Below are 18,931 nucleotides of genomic sequence, written 5' to 3' on the forward strand. Positions count from 1 at the left end.
TAATTGATACTACTAATTCTGTATTTTTGATGCGGGGCTTTTTGTGATTGCGTATTACTTATGCAGATCAACAACATCGATAACATTCAGAACAAAAAGTTTTTCCACGGAGTTTTTGTGGAGAAAAAAAAAGTTTGCGCCCACGTAAACTATGCGCGATGACGTCACCCGCATGCTCGCTCTGTGCATGTTGTGGCGTTTCCTTCCTCCGCACCCGTCCCTCCGTGCTGCCGCTGGAGTTAGCTAGGAACCGGAGGAAGGTATCTGTCGTGACAGCCCGTTATCCTAAACTTTTCCAAGTCTAGGTTGTGCCTGAAAGACGGAGAGAGTGTTTTATCTGTGTTTTCGATGCATGGGAGTGCCCTGGGAGCGGCGAAGGGAGAAGGTAGGTCTCGCCGCTGCCGCTGCCGCCTCCTCTGCCGTCCGTTAGTCCGTCAGAGCTTTCAGTTCAGCCCCGGCCCGTCTACCGCATTGCTTCCGAGAGAAGTGAAAAAGACAGGGAGTGTGGGCCTCGGTAACTTTGTAACCGAGTAAACGAGACGTGAATTTCACCGGCGTTTATGTTAGTGTGACTTAGGCTGTGTAAACCGATAATGTCTGGCTGTGTTAAACCACCGAGTGCCAGCTGTGCTGCGGCCGCGGTGTGTCATACACGGTGACTTCATACCTTTGTGTGTGTGTCTGTGTGTATTTTAGAGTAGTCGTGCTGCGTGTGGAAATTTTGGGAATTATTTTAGATTTTACACCTAGGTTATGTTATAATAACACAAAGTTGTCAGTATACATTGCTTACCCATAGACCTACGCTGATGTTACTACATTTCTCCAAATGAATGACATTTCTATAGGCCAAGTATGCTCTGGTTTTCAAATCAATACCATAGTTGAAGACAGGTATAGATTTGATGAAAGCTAACGCTAGCGCTATATTGTATTTGGCATGGGCTATATTGTTATTTGGCATGGTATATCGGAGGCAAGTTTCAGCTTGTCATGCATGTCAAGCACGGGCATAATGTGTAATTTCTCAAATCTGAAGCATGTCAAAGCATACACAGGTTGGCCCGGTTGGTTTGAGCCAACAGTAGGCCTACAGTAGGATCATACATATACACAGAGTACAGTACACACATGAAAGGTTAACAAGATTGTTTCAAGAAACATGTCGAGAGCAACACATGTGGCACTAGCATATTTTTCCCACCAACACATCTTTAGCATCCTTTATCCTCTTCTGGTCTTACCCTCTCAGCAGACCTCTCTCTGCAGCAGCCTAGATGTAGTTTTACCCGCCCCTGTGTGTTTTGTAACTCTGCCGAATCAGGATGAGATGCTGAGTCTTCCGGCCATGCTAATCTAAAATCATAGCCAGCTCACTGACTCGCATCCAGCTCCCAACTGAGAGCCAAGGCCACATCAGACCCCAAGGCTGCACTGGACTGAACTGGACAGTAGTCATGATGAGCTCGGGTTGAGGATGGTGAAGGTCACTTCTCTTATCAACTCCTTGATAAGAGACGCATTACAATGGAACAAAAACCCACATGCTATTATAACTATAAATTTAAAGGGACAAGGAAAATAACATTATGCTTGCCTGCCATCTTTTCATTCGTCTAAATTCTAAATAATAAGGTGTGATAAATACTCAGTGCACATAAGATGATATCTCTTGCCGTACCTTATCAATACACCGGCAACATATCGCAATACATTTTTTTGCAAAATTAAACATTTTAACTTAACTTTCTGTTTTGAAAATGTAGAATGTATAAGGGCAAAGAACATTATGATCGAATAATATGATGGCCATTCCTATGCTAAATTATGTCTCATAAATTATTGCAGCAATTTTGATACCATTTGTTACACATTTGGTGGACCTTGAGGAACACGATAGAACACGATATACACACACATATATATATATATATATATATATATATATATATATATATATATATATATCTATGTATGTATGTATATATATATATATATGTATATATATATGTATATATATATGTATATATATATATATATATATATATATATATATACATATATATATACCCTGTTACATTATACTGACAGGCAGTCAAAGTGCCCTTGCATGCAGCGTTAGTAATGTTTGGGAAGCAGAGACTAGTTAATTACAGCATTATCTGGAAAGTCTTTTATCAGGCAGTACCATTAGAAATATGTTAATTAACTGTTTTTGTTGTATTTTGCCATTGGGTATGGATATAATTTCCATTGTTGATAATGATCTTGAATTTTGCAATATTAGTTGTATCATAAAACTGTCATTACTGAGGTCAAGCAATGTGATTGCACCACTATGATTAATGTTATGATCACATCGTTGCTAAATGTGTCAGTGATGTAATAATTAAGCATGTTTCTTCTTTCTGTCTTTATATCCCACTTGTAGCCTACCTGCAAAAGCCTATATTTCCCTTGGGGACCTTAACTCTCAATACGCTAGTCGAATCCCCTTTGAATTTAAACAAATTCCTCAATGCCTGCTGGCCTGAGCTATGACAGGTTTCTTCTGGTGTCTGTCTGGCTTCCTGAGCTTAGATGCAATTTTCACCTCACTTCAGTTGTTCCCTGTCAGTGTTCATATATCTATGCTGAGTCAACTCTACATTTAGCCTAGTCGTGCCTAGCTTGGCAGCAAGTGAAAGATTGTACATATGCTGTGCCTGCTGCAGCTGAAATGGGTTTTGGTTATGATTAATGGCCCCTTCATAGTGTTCTTTAGCTTGATGTGTGTGTTGTGAATCAGTGCACCAGACGTTGAGCTAAAAAGATACTGTAAACAAGTGCCACTTTTAGCCAATGCAGCCTCCAAGCTAAAACAGCAGAGCCTCTATTTTTCTTGGAGGGAAAGGTGTTGTAGGATATTTGTTGCACAAGGTGTGCATGTGCTGTGTTGAATTTGTGGCCTAGAATCCATGATGATGCCTGATTCTTTAATTGTATTCTAGTTGGTCACAGCGAAGGCCTTTACATGGTGTTTCTGCTGCACTTGAATTTTAAACAGTTATGTTCAAGTTGGAAAAATTCTGCTTTGATTATTCAATTATTAATCAAAAATAGAATATACGTATCTGTCAGTACCATTCGGTTCCTCAGTGGGGATACTGTATACACTTGAGGAGGCCACAGGGAAGATGGCAGAAGCCCAGAAAAGAGCAGAGGAGTGAGGGAATGTCAGGAGCATAAAAGAACAACAAAGAAAGACAAAGCCAAGGAAATTAAGTGAGAGAAGCACAAAGTAAAGGGCTTTGCAGTCTCCCCTTGAGTGTAGTGAGAGAGCCAGCTGGTCGTACATGTGAGAAGGAGGAGAAAAAGCAGAGGAGGCAGAAGAAGAAAGTAGATAGAGATGAGAAGGATTCATTTTTTATCCGATTAATGGTGTGGTTGCAGACCCACACCCTAAATCTGATCTGAAACCATATTTACTTCCGTGTTTGTTCATTTCCAAAGCTTCACAGAGAAGAGAAACAATGGCATGTTCAGGAGGGATTTCAAATCCCAGGCGTATAAAGAAACAAACTATTCAGAACAAACCAACAAAATAACAAAAATCAAATGACAAGCAGAGACTAAACACGGTGGGAAATACCTCAACAAGATGCATACAATAACAAGACACTGTTGTTGTAATGACGTGAACTAAATGAAGAAGTAGAATGTGTGTAATTAAGGAGGCGGGGGTAAAAGACTGTGGAGTTCAGTAAAAACACAAAAACTTATTTAACAGATCAATATTAAAATGATTGAATGAAGCTGGTGACAGACTTCACTGTGCCATGATAAACATTATTAAACTATTATTGAAAACATTTTCAACAGTTTATTATTCCTGTCTTTGCCAAAATCTATGATTGCATTTATTTATTTATATATATAAAACAAATTTTCTATCAAATTATTCTAAAATCCCTGGACTTTTTTGAGGCTCATTTTAGAAGTTTTTGCCAACATTTATTCATATCAAACATTTATATTAGCTCGGGCTGCAACAATTCATTTGATGATTTACTTCTTAAATTGACAAAAATCATAATGAAAGAGTTCAAAGTATGAACTTAAAAACTACCAAGATTTGTTTCTTTAATCACCAGTCATACAGCCATTATTACTCATAATAATAATAATAATAATAATAATAATAATAATAATAATACATTAGCAATTATTTTTCTTTTGCTAAAATAACATTTTCAGATTTTGTCGTTCATTCATCGTAGTACAACATAAAAAAGGCTTCAAAATGTGACCATAATGTTCCCTCACTCCACTACTTTCAAATACTTTCAAAGGCAATAACAGTCATGTCGATCAGCTGACAGATGTACCTCCTCTACTGACTGTACTCGCAGCAGTTCTTTATAACGCCGTCACAGTGTCAAAGCTGAGATGAGTAGCTTTACAATTCACGCAGCTTGAGGTGTTTTTTGGCTGTATTCGATCATAACCTCTCACCTGCTGCTTTTTTCTTTTTAGCGCTTTGTCTCTCTGACCATGAAGACCAGCGAGTGTTCGTGTCCTTGTTGCCTGTCAAACAGACGAGGCTAAAATATCATGCTCCATTTAACCTGTGGCTGTTTTCTGAGGGAATGACAAACAGCCATGACTGCTCGCTGTTGCATAGCTACACGATTGTGTGCTCTCGCCCACACAAACACACACACACACACACAAACCCTGGCCAAGAATAATACTCCTCCTCCACTTCCTGCCTTAAGCAATCAATGTTAAAACTGACTTTTCTTTTTTATAAACAAACAACATTACATGTTAACATCTAGTAACATCTTACCATATGCTTGTGTGTGTGTGTGTGTGGGGGTGTGTGTGTTATGTATGTGTTTACTGAGCATGAGTGTGTCAGCATGAATTTAGATATGGCAGCGAGAGCCTCGGGAACAGCAAGCTGTCAGCTGCCTCTGTTCTCCTCCGCACACACCAAAACATTTACAGCATCGACTTCAGCTCCAATCCACTGTTACCGTTCTCAGATGAACAAACTGGGCTGAACGTGGTGATGGATTGGTTGGCTGAAAATGGAGATAGAGATGCCAGGGACTGACAGATGGAACCATATTAGGCCCCGCCATTCTCTGTGGATCATTTGAGCGATTCAGGGCTCTGGGAAAAAAAGGTTTCAAGTTCCTTTTATAAGTGCGATAGCCTCATCACCACGCTGATGTAGGCTTATTAATGTGCTATAACTTGTTTACCTTCCTGCACAGACATTTGGAGATGGATGATTATGTGTACAGCAGAACTGCCTGGCATGAAGTCAGTCATGCTGTTTGGGTGTTAATCTGTTTTTTCCCCTCTATGTGTTGTCGGCCCCCTGCAGACAGCGCTGGTGGTCCTCACTGTTCAGCAGGATGAGTGAGGCGGAGGGCCAATTCTACAGCGTTCAGGTGGGAGACTCCACCTTCACTGTACTCAAGCGCTACGAACAGCTCCGCGCCATCGGCTCCGGGGCCCAGGGCATCGTATGGTGAGAAGATGCGCTTTTATGAACACTTTAACCATTGTGCCACGAGCCCAGTGTGTTGTTAATATGCCGATTATTAAATAAACATGGCAGTTGTTGCATGAATAAAATAAAAATGGGTCTGGATGAGTAAAGTAAACTTTTGGCCCTGGTGGTCTTATTTCACTTCAGACATTTTGACATTGTCAGTAAGAAAAGCCCAGGTGTAAATAATCAAACAAATGATGGCAGCTGAATACCTTTGAGCTGTTTTAGTTTCTGGCTCCTGGTATTGTGCATGCTGGCTCATTGTCACACTAGCTGCCCGTCACATATTTCTATATGCAATTTGAAGTATCTCATTACAAAATATGTATGGAAACGCCAAAATATGATAAAACATTCAGGATGAGCCCTTTCCATTTTGGACACTTTCCCCAAGCTCTATGCTAAGGCTTACATTTCAGCTTTGGATACAACACATCTGTACATAATCTAATAGCTACACTGCACTGAAATGAGTGAATTTACTGTAAAGGCTGCAAATACATTTAGGAACATTCATTTGTAATTTTCTTTAAAACAAATCTACTCCACATATTTGTTTCGTGGGGGTGGTAATGAACTTTGCAACCCCGAATGGCTTCTAGCAGGGCTATAGAAGTCGTCTTTATACTGATTCCTCTTCTTTGGTGATTTGATTATCTGCAGTTATTAAGTGCGGAGAGTAAAAATGTCTTTCACCTCTAAAAGTGACGGGTAGCAAGTTGATGGTAAGTCAGAAAACAGCTTTGCTCTGCAGTTTGCATTTATTTTCTTCTTTGATAACCTTTGTCTGTTTCCTCCTCTATACAATGTGTGACCAGCTCTGCTCTAGACACAGACCTTGGTATACCGGTGGCATTGAAAAAGCTGTGTCGGCCCTTCCAGAACCAGACCCATGCTAAGCGTGCCTACAGGGAGCTGGTGCTGCTCAAATGTGTCAATCACAAAAATGTAAGACTTACATATAAAGGATCGGTTCACATTTAAGTCTGTCTTAATAGAAAGCAATATTCAGGTGCCCGTATGCACATCGAAAAAGTTTGGACTAATCATACCTGCTGTTGATGTTGGCCATTTAGAGATCCTTTCCTAACATGCTTCCGGTGTAGGTGTTGGGGGACAAAGCCAACAGTGCTCATTCTGTGCAAACATATGTTACAAAGTGTATGTGACAGCTGTCAGATACACAAATCAAGTAGATATATCACCCAAAGTAACAGAGTCTGTGTGCTGCGCTGTAAAGGAGGGATGGTAACACAGCGAGGGAATTCTATACTAAACTTAAATTTTTTGAAAGCCAACTTCATTTGATAAACTCAGACTGCTTAACTCTTATGTTACCCTCAGAACAAGGACCAGTACAGACTTGAAAACCATCCTTTATTGTCTTTTACTGTCCCTCTTTTACTGTTCGCTCCCCCCTGGAATATGTGCTATTATTCTGATACAGATATATATATAGTAGTTTTTATTTAATAAATGATGTAGGCCGGTTAAAAACAGCTGGCAGTCAAATTAAAATAAAGCTTGTTATCTTGTTATCTGCTCATGTATTGTTTCATAAAACACTTCTGAGTTAAGACGTGTATTCCTCTGTCTAATGTGTATCTGATGTGATTTACAGTAGGACTGGAATATGACCGGCATCACAAAGACTTTACTTGTGGGGAGTTCTAAAACATATTAAAATAATGTACAAACATAAGAAAAAGAGAGGGTCAGCTTGCTGCAATGTGGATGTAATTGTTTTGTGAGAGAATCCCGACAAACCCACTTGAGTGCTCTGCTCTCAGTCGACTGCAGATGGGAGGACTAATGGTCTGTCTCTCTGCTTGCAGATCATCCGTCTGATCAATGTGTTCACGCCTCAGAAGTCCCTGGAGGAATTCCAGGACCTGTGAGTAGCAGCACAGTGTTTTTTTGTCTGCAACAATCTACTAGATTTTAGATTTTTCTTTAGCTGAAGCTAGCATTTAGCTAGCATCCCTCTATTTACCTTTGAACCTCTTACTGTGTTGCTTTAATATGCTTAAATTGCTTCTTTGCATTTGTCAATGTTCCTTTATGAATTCTCCTTTACCACCTTCTTTCTGACTGTCCCGCTTATAGTTTCTTATTGTTTGTATCTTGTCTGCCATGCTGTATCTTCATTTTTTCCTTCCTTCCTCGGCTTTTAGGTATCTGGTGATGGAGTTGATGGATGCCAGCCTGTGCCAGGTGATCCACATGGACCTGGACCATGAGAGGATGTCCTATCTGCTCTACCAGATCCTCTGTGGCATCAGGCACCTGCACTCTGCTGGCATCATCCACAGGGTAACTGTCGACAAATAATTGTACTGTGGGCTTAATGTTAATAAGACAGAGATGTTTCTACTAGGGCTGTATCGAATAGTTTGAAGCTTCATTCATAGGTTGACATTCAAACATTACATTAACATACACTGCATAGTTATTTTTTTTTTGTCTATTCATTCTGTCTGAACCCCATATTTCTGCACAGTTGCAGATAACGATTAGGCTACACTAATATTATTAGTAGCTTATTATACTATAATATAACTGCGTAGGGTCGGGTCTGTCAGGTAAGCTTACTAGAAAATATCACGGGTTCAAGCATGCGAGTGACAAAGCAGCATTTTAATTAATTATTAATAACTTACTGAAACATTGCATTCAATAGTACATCTTGTGGAGGTTTTTTACCCTTTTGGATCAACATGCAACAATCTTCTCCAAGATAACTGGCATCCATACTAATCTTTCTCCAGCTACCATCAGTATAATACAAATATCAAAGGATAATGTTTTTGTGTTTCTATAGATTTAAAGATGTTCTCTCCCCTCAGGACCTAAAGCCCAGTAACATTGTGGTGAAGTCAGACTGCACTCTAAAGATCTTGGATTTTGGCCTGGCTCGGACGGCCTGCACTAACTTCATGATGACCCCTTACGTGGTGACCAGATACTACCGCGCCCCAGAGGTCATACTGGGCATGAAGTATAAGGAGAATGGTAAGGACAACTACATTATCATATAACAATGCTCTGTCCCATTACAAATATTTAAAAAGAATTGGCGTCAACAAAGGTATTGTGATAATGTGATTAACATGACATTATATACCACAGATAATACTTTCATGTGTTTACAGACAGAACATGTGAATGCTTAAACACAAAGGTGTTTCTTCCCTGGAACTTTGTTTTCTCTGTCCAAGGCTCCAACAAAATAAATGACTGTATAACAAAGAGCCATTATTATTAGTTGATATTGGCTCATCATACATTCATTTGAATCTTAAATATACAGGTATGTCCATATCACAGAACATAACGCAGAGGAAAAGCACGAGGCAATTAAGAAACAGTATCATCATTACATCGTCCAACAGACTCTATTGTTTACAGAATACACAGCAGCATTTGAGTAAACACGAAAGCACATCCCGGCTGAGCAGATGGTGCAGGCTGCTAAGAATAATAAGTGCACAGTCACAAGTCTTTGATCCTTGATCAGTCGGGCTCCAGCTGGTTATTAGAGGTCCAAGCACCTCGGGGCTGGAATCCGCATGGAAAGGATTATATATATATTATATATATATTTATATATATATATAATATATATATATATATATATATATATATATATATATATATTTATATATATTTATATATATAATATATATATAAATTATATATTTTTATATATATATATATAATATATATATATATATATATATATATATATATATATAAATTATATATTTATATATATAATATATATATAAATTATATATTTATATATATATATATATATATAATATAACAATAATCCTTTCCATGCGGGTTCCAGCCCCTGTCTCTCTGTGAAGCACTTTGTAACTTTGTTTTAAAAGATGCTATTTAAATCAAATCTTGCTTACTTGCACCCAGTTCAGGAGAAGCCCTGTTAGTCGAGGGGTTAGGTCGCTGATTGTGAACCAACAGCACAAAGTCCCTGGTTTCAATGCAGCAGGGGACCTTTGTTGAATGTCATTCCCCCTCTCTCTCCCCACCTGACTTCATTTCTCAACTGTTGACTTGGTAGAAAAGGCTTAAAATGCCCCTAAAGTTTAACCTTTTCCAAACTCACTATGGTATACTGATGACCAGCACAATAATACATAATGATTACGTTTTACAGTCATTGGTAAAGTATTACATTGAAATCAATGAGAGTGAATAACCTGATTGTATGTAGAAGTCAGTCAATGTTTAGTGTCCATCTCTGTAAAAACAACAACTCTGTTGTCCTGATGGTCTAAGACACATTACGGTCACAGGTTCAAATGCAGCCTGTGGTTGCTTGGCTGCATAATGTCTTAAAGGATCACAAAGAGATGACTAGAACTGGAAGTTTGAGCACATTTTTATAACGTGTCATTTGAATGTTGTTTTCTAAACTAGCTTAACTACAAGGTGATGCATGAAACAAAATATAGAGGTCGGATTAGAAACCGGAAGAAGTCCTTTTTTGTGGCTTTTATGTGGTCTGGCCTAACAGGAAAGCAGTGTTGCCCCCTAGTGTGTAACTACCCTGTTAGAGCAGTCACAATAAATAGTGTAACAAATGTATGCATTGTGTTTGTATACTTGTCCTAAAGTGGTCCGTATGATCTGGAGATGTTAACAGAACACACAGATTAAACTGAAATAGAGGGAAGAGAGGAGTTAATGGCTGTGTGCCACACATGCACGCTTTAAAGCAACTGAGAGAGTGAGAGAGAGAGAGAAACTACACACATCATACTCTACTAAGCGCACACACAGGGAAAGGGATGAAGAGAGCAACAGCTGTGTAAACTGATAAGCAGCGCTGCAGAGGCGAGGAGAAAGGCCTGGAAGGGTCTCCAACCCAGAGAGAGAAAAAAGCCAGCCTTAAGATGAATATGATGAAAGCATCAGGCTTTGGCACAGCTAGAGGATGGACCAATACAACAAGAGCTTGTGTTCTGCATATCAATGTTTGTCATTGAAATGTAAACCATGGAGCATGTTGTTCATCTGGCAACATCTGACGTGTCCTTCTGCTGTATATTTAACGTGCATGATATTATGTGGTTCATGTTATGTGATCATTATTAACTATCTTTTCTGTGTGTGTGTGTGTGTGTGTGTGTGTGTGTGTGTGTGTGTTTATGTTTGCTTGTTTTCTCCCTACCCAGTGGACATCTGGTCAGTGGGGTGCATCATGGGAGAGATGGTAAAGGGCAGCGTCATCTTCCAGGGCACTGATCGTATCCTTCATCGCTCTTACCGTCTCTGTCGTCCCACGTTTTCCATCTTTCACCCTCCATCAAACTTACATTTAACGCAACGTATTTCACTCATCTTGAGATTTTTCTTGTCTAATAATTCTCCTAGCACACCACTCAAGATTTCCAGCACATCCCAATTAAATCAGAGAGCTTTGTGTGTTTCCTGCCCTCTTCAATGATTATTAATCTGTGGAGTTGTTTTTTCCACATAGTTATAATCCCCTTAATTGATAGAAGGATTCAAATTGAAGCAATTCAAATCATTTGCATTTATATTGGCAGTTTCTCTGTTTCTAATGGCTTTGGTAACCTCTTCACTCACCAGCTCTTTTCAGTGGCACCGTCCATTTACACCTGAGCAGCTGAGAAAGGATGCAGAGCAGAGTGCGGTTCTAGAATAGATTGCTTTTCATCAGGAGAAGTAATGGCCTGTGTGTGTGTGTGTGTGTGTGTGTGTGTGTGTGTGTGTGTGTGTGTGTGTGTGTGTGTGTGTGTGTGTGTGTGTGTGTGTGTGTGTGTGTGTGTGTGTGGTGAACATGGTAAGCATCGTGAACATGTTAGCATGCTAGTGTTAGCATTTAGCTCAAAGCACCACTTTGCAGCCTCATAGATCTGCGAGCCTGACTGTAGACTCATGTAAAGTGCATACACTTCATGTATTTATCTCTTGATTCTGTGCTCAATCAAATGTTCATCTCATTTGCTGACACGTGTACATGCCCAAAATGCAGCTGAGTTCACCATAACAAACGTGTTGTCCAGACATCGACCAGTGGAATAAGGTGATTGAGGTTCTGGGCACGCCCACTCTGGAGTTTATGAACCGGCTGATGGAGACGGTGAGGAACTATGTGATGAACAAGCCGCAGTATCCTGGACTCAGCTTTGCCGACCTTTTCCCAGACTGGGCCTTTCCTTCTGACTCAGAACATGACAAACTGAAGAGTAAGACTTTTGGACACTTGTTTCACTTCAAATGAAATGCTTATAGTTGCTTTTTCCTGCCATAGATGCTTCAGAGGATTGTCAAATGTCACGGTTTTGAAATCTCTTACGAATGTCATAATACATAAATAATACATAGATTTGCTCCAACAGAGGCATTTGTCTGCAGTATATTAATGTAACGAGACAGGGACACAGAGGCTGAAAACTGGATTCCTTATACAACTCGTTCAGAGAATGACCATGCAGGTCAAAAGATGTTATGCCCTAATCTGTGGCATTTAGATGTAGAGATCATATCACCCAAACAAGAGAACAAATCTTGACATTCCCAGAGAGGTTACCCAACTCTGCAAGGGGAAGTAATCAGTTCTCATGAAGACTGCTTAAATTAAATGATGTCACGGGCCTGTTTCCATAGTAACACTGCCCTTCCTCTGTTGCCATAACAGCAGGTCAAGCACGGGACCTGCTGTCCAAAATGCTGGTCATTGATCCTGAATCCCGCATCTCCGTAGAAGAAGCCCTCAATCACCCCTACATTCACGTGTGGTACGACCCAGGAGAGGCCGACGCGGTGAGGAAACTGTTCCAGCGGTGGTTCACTTTAGCAATGCAGTGGCTGGCTGTGTGTGACCTTGCTGATATAGGTTTTTCTCTTTGTTTCACAGCCTCCTCCCCAGATTTCAGATAAGCAGCTGGAAGAGAGAGAGCACTCCATCGAGCACTGGAAAGGTAGCATGTACTGCCCTCTAGGGAAATCTATCAGCAATGCAGCGTAACTTCCTTTACAGTCTGATTCAAAGAGTTATAGGAAACTAAACCTAACCCTTTTCAAGATCGTGTTTATTCCATGTCTATATGTAGATATTCTATGGACATGAACATAACATCCCCATTGTCTGTGTGACAACAAACAGCTTCCAAACAGGGAATAAAGATTATAAAAGTTAAGGAACATACAATAACCCCAATTTATAACATTTCTACCAAAGAGCTGATGGAATAACCAAAGTTAATTAACACCTATTTATCTACATATTCTGAGTACACAATGAGGATAACATTTTCTGCATTCCTACAGAACTCATTTATGAAGAGCTAATTGATTGGGAAGAGAGGAACAAGAATGGACTGATGAAAGAAGACTGCTCAGGTACGTACATGCAGCGTCTTCATTCGTTAAATGCAATATTGGACAGGTGACGTCAGAGCATAATTAGCTGTAGCTTAATATGGTATTCTCATCACGTCTGTCCCACAATTTTACAGGAGGCTTTACTGTATTAACTCTAAATGTTATTCTTATTCGTACTATTACCCAAACTTTGTATCTCCTGTTTCTCTCCATTTTGTGTGTTTCATGTATCAGATGTGGTGTCAGGTTCAGCGTCCCAGTCCTCATCAGCCAACGACATCTCGTCCATGTCCACGGAGCACACCTTAGCCTCGGACACAGACAGCAGCAGTATCGACACACTGACAGGACCGCTGGACGAGAGTCAGTGAACACAGTCCATGGCCACATGTGTCCACCTGCCTAAGTCCTCCCATTTACAATATCAGTCAACCATCACCTTCCTTTCTTCTCTTTACTCCGTCATCACGGTTTTGTCCTATGCTTTTCGTCTTTCCTCTTTAACCTCAAAGAATAGGTCTATTTTTCTATTTTCTTTGTGTGTGTGTGTGTGATCTGGTGGATCTTGTTAAACCTCTTCAATATGAAACTCTGTTTTGGACTGCTGCCTGCAGGTCAAAGCTGTCTGTTCTGTCTGTTGAGTCAAAGGTTTCTCTTTCTCTTCTTCGTGGATATCGTTTACCTTCATCAAGTATATATGAATCCATATTGATTTTCAGGTTACCAGGAGTAGGTGGGGGGTTGTTGTTTGTTCCGTATGCCTGTATTTTAATAGTTTTATTTTTTTAGCGAATATTACGTTGAGTCCAGAGGTTATCAAATTAGAGCAGACGCACTGAACATAGACCGCGGCTGCCATCTGCTCTCATGCATGTAACGCCAATACGAACAAAAGCTTACCAAAAGTGGATCGCACCAATCGTCCCATGATCAAACACTAATCCAAAGTTGGATCGATCCTTTTAGCTAGCTCGCAGTATTGCAGACCTCCACAGCGGTGCTCTCTGCACTGTGTTTTTTAATTAATTGCCTTGAGTGATGTGGATTTTGAGCTTTTCCTCGTGACAGCTGGAGAAAGCTGTGGTTGCAGTGTTACATTTGTATTTCCTGATGTAATGCACTGTATGTAAAGATGTCACGATCGGGCACTCGTAGTGACTGTAGACCCTTTCATTACTAATAGATAAGGTGTGCTCGTTAAGAAGTTCAACATATCTGTAGAACTATATATCGCACCCCCATTGGACATAAGGTACCGACTAACAATGTGTATATCACAAGAACATCATAATCCTGTAAATTTAGGAGAGGCAAAAAGATACATGTAGTATTTATTTTTGTGTTCTTGCAAAAATGTTGCACACAATCTCATCGAGGCCCCGTGTGAAATCAGCCACAAATCAATGCATTGGCTGCTCCTTTTCTAAACCATTCCATTAGTACCGGAGCAGTCACCAAACTCATCATGAATCAGACTTCCTGTAGACCTGTAGAACATGTAAAGGCAGTAAAACACAAATAATGGTGTTTAACTTGCATGAAGGCATTAAAGATGCCAATAAGATACCGTAGTTCTTGTTATAAAGAAAAAGTCCATTCAGGTCATTTCTTTTGTTCACTTGTAGTACCTCGATGTTCTTGGTTCTGAACGCCTGTTTGATGCAGATGTTGTATTTTGTTTTGCCTTGTAAGCCTTTATGTGTGTTTGTATTATGAAAATCTTCTGCAGCGCTCTCCTTCATTATCTCCTTTGAATGGTTCTTAAAGACGGCAGTCGCCTGGTTGTAAGGGCAAAGTCTATGGAGGAAGTCGGCCCCTCAACAGAAAGCAGACATGCGGTGGTTTAAAATGAGGATGCGTCTGTGGAGTCCTAAATGAAAATCTGGACCATGGAACTGAAGATGGAAAGTTAAAGATGAGAGAAATGGACAGTGGAGCTGCTTCTTGCAGAACTGATAGCACAGTGTGATGGACATGCAGAAATGTAACACTATGGAGTCACCGAGGACTTAACTGTTGTACGCTATATTTTCCTTTATAAAAGAAAAACATGATTATTCTTTCAGTCATGCCTTAAATGACCTGAGGTGTGGCCTATTCACTCAAATCTTATGAGATAAGGACTGAGCATTACATTGCTAATGACTTCTTTACCATGTTAAAAAAGAAAAGAAAAAAGTCTCCATTGTATACACTGTGCATCTCACATTTTTGTTCAGTTTATTTCACCTTTTATTGTCAGAGATGTCCTGTGTGATTGCAATGACCACAATATAATCACCTGGCCAACATCTTTTGCCCTTACGTAACTAATAAAGTGGACATCAGTGATCCATTTTCTCTCAAGTGATGTTTTGTATATTTCTCACATTCTTAATAACTGCACATCACTTAAAGCTTTCCCAATTAGGGAAGGAAATGTTTAGCGATGACAGATCGTGACAAACTACTATACATGATCCTAACTAGAGTTTAAAGACTAGCTGTCCTTTTGTCCTTTTCACACACAATTCATATATATATATATATATTATTTCCTCAAAAGCTCTTGACGATATACTCTGTCTTCTTGGCCTCATTGTTGAGCTCTCCGAAGGTGTCAAAGAACTGGTCCATCTCCTTCTGCAAAGTTGCATTGCGTAGTTCTGCGGCGGCCCGGGTCCTTTCAGACTCTGCAATCTTATCCTGGACAGCCTGGTACCAGTGCCGCTGCTGTGCGAGGTTTGTTTTCAACCGAACGACCTCTCCTTGCAGCTCTTCATTTTTTTGCTCTAGGCTGATGGTAAAGACATGAGAAGGACAAGTGATTAGGTGTATATACACTAAATGGCTGAGACCTGGTTTAGGCGGTTCTACTAATGGGCAGGAGAGAGAAGAGGTCAGTAGTGCATTTGTGGTCAATCTGTAACATGTATGTTGATAGTTTGATTCTTCATGCCTGATATCGTTGGAAAAGCCAGAACAGGTGGCTTAGAAGGTGGGGTGAAATTGTACAATTGAATCTATCGTTCTAAATCCGTCCCATACTCTATAAGCTAAAAGAATTGTCGTTTTCCTCTTGTCCTTGGCAACCAGCACCAGTGACCTTACACTGAGACTTGCTCTATCTATATCAGTAATAAATGAGGTATGTGTTGTGTCTAGGTCAGCAGCATGGCCCCTTAAATTAGCTCTCTTTCCAGTGCCATGAGCTGTTTCTATAGGTCAACCACACAGGATGTGCTTCTTTTTTTTAAAACTTAAAACCGACACGCTATTTACCAACAGGAAACATTGTGAATTTGTCTTTTAGGTCAGTGGAAAAAAAAATACATTACATGATACAATCAAGTAATTAACATAAACTCTGTGAGACATTTCCACAGTAGACTGAAACACATAAATGGTTAAAGAGAATGTAAATAATTAGGACTTACTTAGTTATAATCTTAGTACAGCCTATGGTGGTAAATTTTATAGGAAGCTAATAACAGTTACTAAACAGGATATCGGGTGAAGCTCGGGGTCAGCTGAATGAACTGAGCAGCACAGCTGAGTGGACACACACACTGGCTGGGCCTGGGAACATTGTGTCACCCTCCACTGGAAATGTACCATGGGCTGGGAAAAATCTCCAGTCAGCGAACCGAATGTTTGGGACTGAAGCCGAGAGAATAAGCACATTACATTTAGGACATTTCATTTGGCTTTTACAAGGTGTGCCTAATCTGTAACGTGATAATGTGTGCTGTGTTTGAAAATGAAATGCAAGACAAAACAACATTTCTGTTACCTGAGTATTCGTGCCTCATACTCCTCCCTCTGCCTGACTATTTGCTGTTGGAGGCTCGTGAGAATGCTGCGAAGGGCACTGGCGGAGGGGTCTGCCAGGGGTACAGGAGGGGGCACCCTGGGAGACCAGGATGGCTGCTGGGCTTCAGCTGGGGGCCACAGGACCTGGCACTGCTGAGGGGAACTTGCTGTAAGACGTTGTTGAGGAGGTGACATCGGGAGCTGGAGTTGCAGCATCGGCTCCCCCTGATTAAATCCACATGATCCTGAGTCCAGCTCTGGCTCCTGTTCATGCTTCTTGTCTTCATCTGGGTTCTGGTCCTGGTTACTTTCAGCGAGGATGATCTCACAGGAGGACCAGGCGCTCTTGTCTTCACTAAGTCCCTCGCCGTCCATCAGTCCCTGCATCTGCTCGGGGGCCCAGGCTCGGTACATCTGCTCCTGGAAGCTTGTTTCCATGTCAAAGACCTGTTGGAGGCTTTCGGGGGTGACAGCGTCGGGGAGGTTATCATACAGAGAGAGAGCACTCCTGTGCTCCTCGCTCTGTGATGGATTGGGGCTCTGGTTCTGATGAGCTCTCTCCCAGCTTCCTCCCTGATCTCCTCCTCTTGCTCTGTTTATGCCTGGACCCAGCTCTGCTTCCCAGCCCTGTCTTCCCAAGCCTCCTCTCCAGCTGCAGTAGCTGTGATCTGGCCAGGCGCCAGTCCCTCTTCCCCCACCGACCAGTGTGTGAACCTCAGCCACAGCTGGGGCCAGACCAGGCAGAGGGTTGCAGGGGCCTGAGAGTCTGGTTACAGCCGGACATACAACCCTACTCTCCATTTCCTTTGCCCTGGCCCTCCCTCGCTGGGCAAAAGGTGGGCAGTTGTCGTACAGGGGGTCCGTGGAGCAGGAGCTGGCTGTGGTTGGGGTCTCAATAGGAAGACAGTGCAGCTCCATGATCCAACTAGGCACATGGGGGTTCTGAGAGCCTTAGATAACCGCCCTCCCCTCCTCTCTCTGCTGCAACTTGGGATTCAAGTCTTGGACTGTGTATTTGTGAGCGTGCTATGGAGACTCCCCTGTGCCAAGTGCTGATGTGTCGTGGGGAGCGGAAGGTGTAGGAGCCCTCCTCCCCTTTGGCTGGCTGTGCCCTTGAAGCTGCTGCTTAATGGCAGACAGGTTGTGTCTTAGGTGTGTGTGTGTGTGTGTGTGTGTGTGTGTGTGTGTGTGTGTGTGTGTGTGTGTGTGTGTGTGTGTGAGTGTGTGTGTGTGTGAGAGTGTGTGTGTGTGTGTGTGTGTGTGTGTGTGTGTGTGTGTGTGTGTGTGAGAGTGTGTGTGTGTGTGTGTGTGTGTGTGTGTGTGTGTGTGTGTGTGTGTGTGTGTGTGTGTCTTTAAGCAGGACTGACATCAGCTGTTACTTTAGCAGAGCTTCTGAGGGAGGGCCCAGGGTGTAATATAGTCTGGCTCATTCCTAAAGACAGTCACGTATAACTGGAACCACAGAAATAGACAGTGGCCATTGGCACAAAGTGTGAAGCACACACAATGAACCCCATAATCTGCACGCAATATTTGTTAATAACATATAGGCCGCAAACTTAAAGACCTGATATATATGACATTTTTAACATTTAAAGAAATTCTACAGTGATTATTGGGATTACTCTGCCTTTTATACTACATCAATGAGCCCATTACCTCAGCTGGGTCATTGATTTTCCTTCTGTGTTTTAGTGCACTGTTTAAATTTACACTGTAGGATGTGTTAACAGCCAAGTGCTTGTACGAGACTAAGTTCACCACGCATAATCTGCTGCAGTGCCTTTATCACTTATCTTTGAGAGAGAGAGAGAGAGAGAGAGAGAGAGAGAGAGAGAGAGAGAGAGAGAGAGAGAGAGAGAGAGAGAGAGAGAATATCATATAATATTATTATGGTCAGTCTGTTTCTAGACCACAAGGTGGAGCTATAGGCAACATTATAAAAAGCCTCTACTATAAATGGGCGGTGTATCTTGAAATCACCAAAACATATTTTGAAGACAAGGATGATGATTCAGAGAAAAACTATTTCAGAAAATATGATTTAATTTTGTGCTCAAATATAACCTAAACAGAACATCGAAGTAATTGTGTTTGCCTCCCATGCATTTTATTTTAAATTGGATGTTTAATAATAACTTCTCTTTTTATCTAAAGGTTTCTTTTTGGCCCATGTTTGAGTTGTAGAGAGTTAGTTGGTTAAGACCAGAT

At 41.1% G+C, this 18,931-nt stretch overlaps 2 protein-coding genes across 3 annotated transcripts; one reads left to right on the plus strand and one right to left on the minus strand.

The window, feature by feature from the left end:
• Nucleotides 1-200: 200 nt before the first annotated feature.
• Nucleotides 201-15,263, plus strand: mapk9 (mitogen-activated protein kinase 9). 2 transcript variants are annotated; one of them, XM_029442268.1, is made up of 12 exons: nt 201-385; nt 5,378-5,524; nt 6,367-6,496; nt 7,384-7,442; nt 7,723-7,861; nt 8,395-8,560; nt 10,753-10,824; nt 11,608-11,790; nt 12,243-12,367; nt 12,462-12,525; nt 12,875-12,946; nt 13,163-15,263. In XM_029442268.1, exons 2-12 carry the CDS (start codon nt 5,409-5,411, stop codon nt 13,297-13,299), a joined length of 1,263 nt encoding a protein of 420 aa, XP_029298128.1. In that variant the 5' UTR covers nt 201-385; nt 5,378-5,408; the 3' UTR covers nt 13,300-15,263. The 2 variants fall into 2 exon arrangements, with proteins under 2 accessions (XP_029298128.1, XP_029298129.1); XM_029442269.1 differs by lacking the exon at nt 201-385 and adding an exon at nt 4,071-5,173.
• Nucleotides 14,621-17,877, minus strand: LOC115015105 (rho GTPase-activating protein 24). Its single transcript, XM_029442270.1, has 2 exons — nt 16,701-17,877; nt 14,621-15,704 (listed from the first exon to the last, which is right to left on the minus strand). Exons 1-2 carry the CDS (start codon nt 17,636-17,638, stop codon nt 15,467-15,469), a joined length of 1,176 nt encoding a protein of 391 aa, XP_029298130.1. The 5' UTR covers nt 17,639-17,877; the 3' UTR covers nt 14,621-15,466.
• Nucleotides 17,878-18,931: the final 1,054 nt, after the last annotated feature.

This window comes from Cottoperca gobio, chromosome 10, assembly GCF_900634415.1.
Source record: "Cottoperca gobio chromosome 10, fCotGob3.1, whole genome shotgun sequence".
Lineage (NCBI taxonomy): Eukaryota > Metazoa > Chordata > Actinopteri > Perciformes > Bovichtidae > Cottoperca > Cottoperca gobio.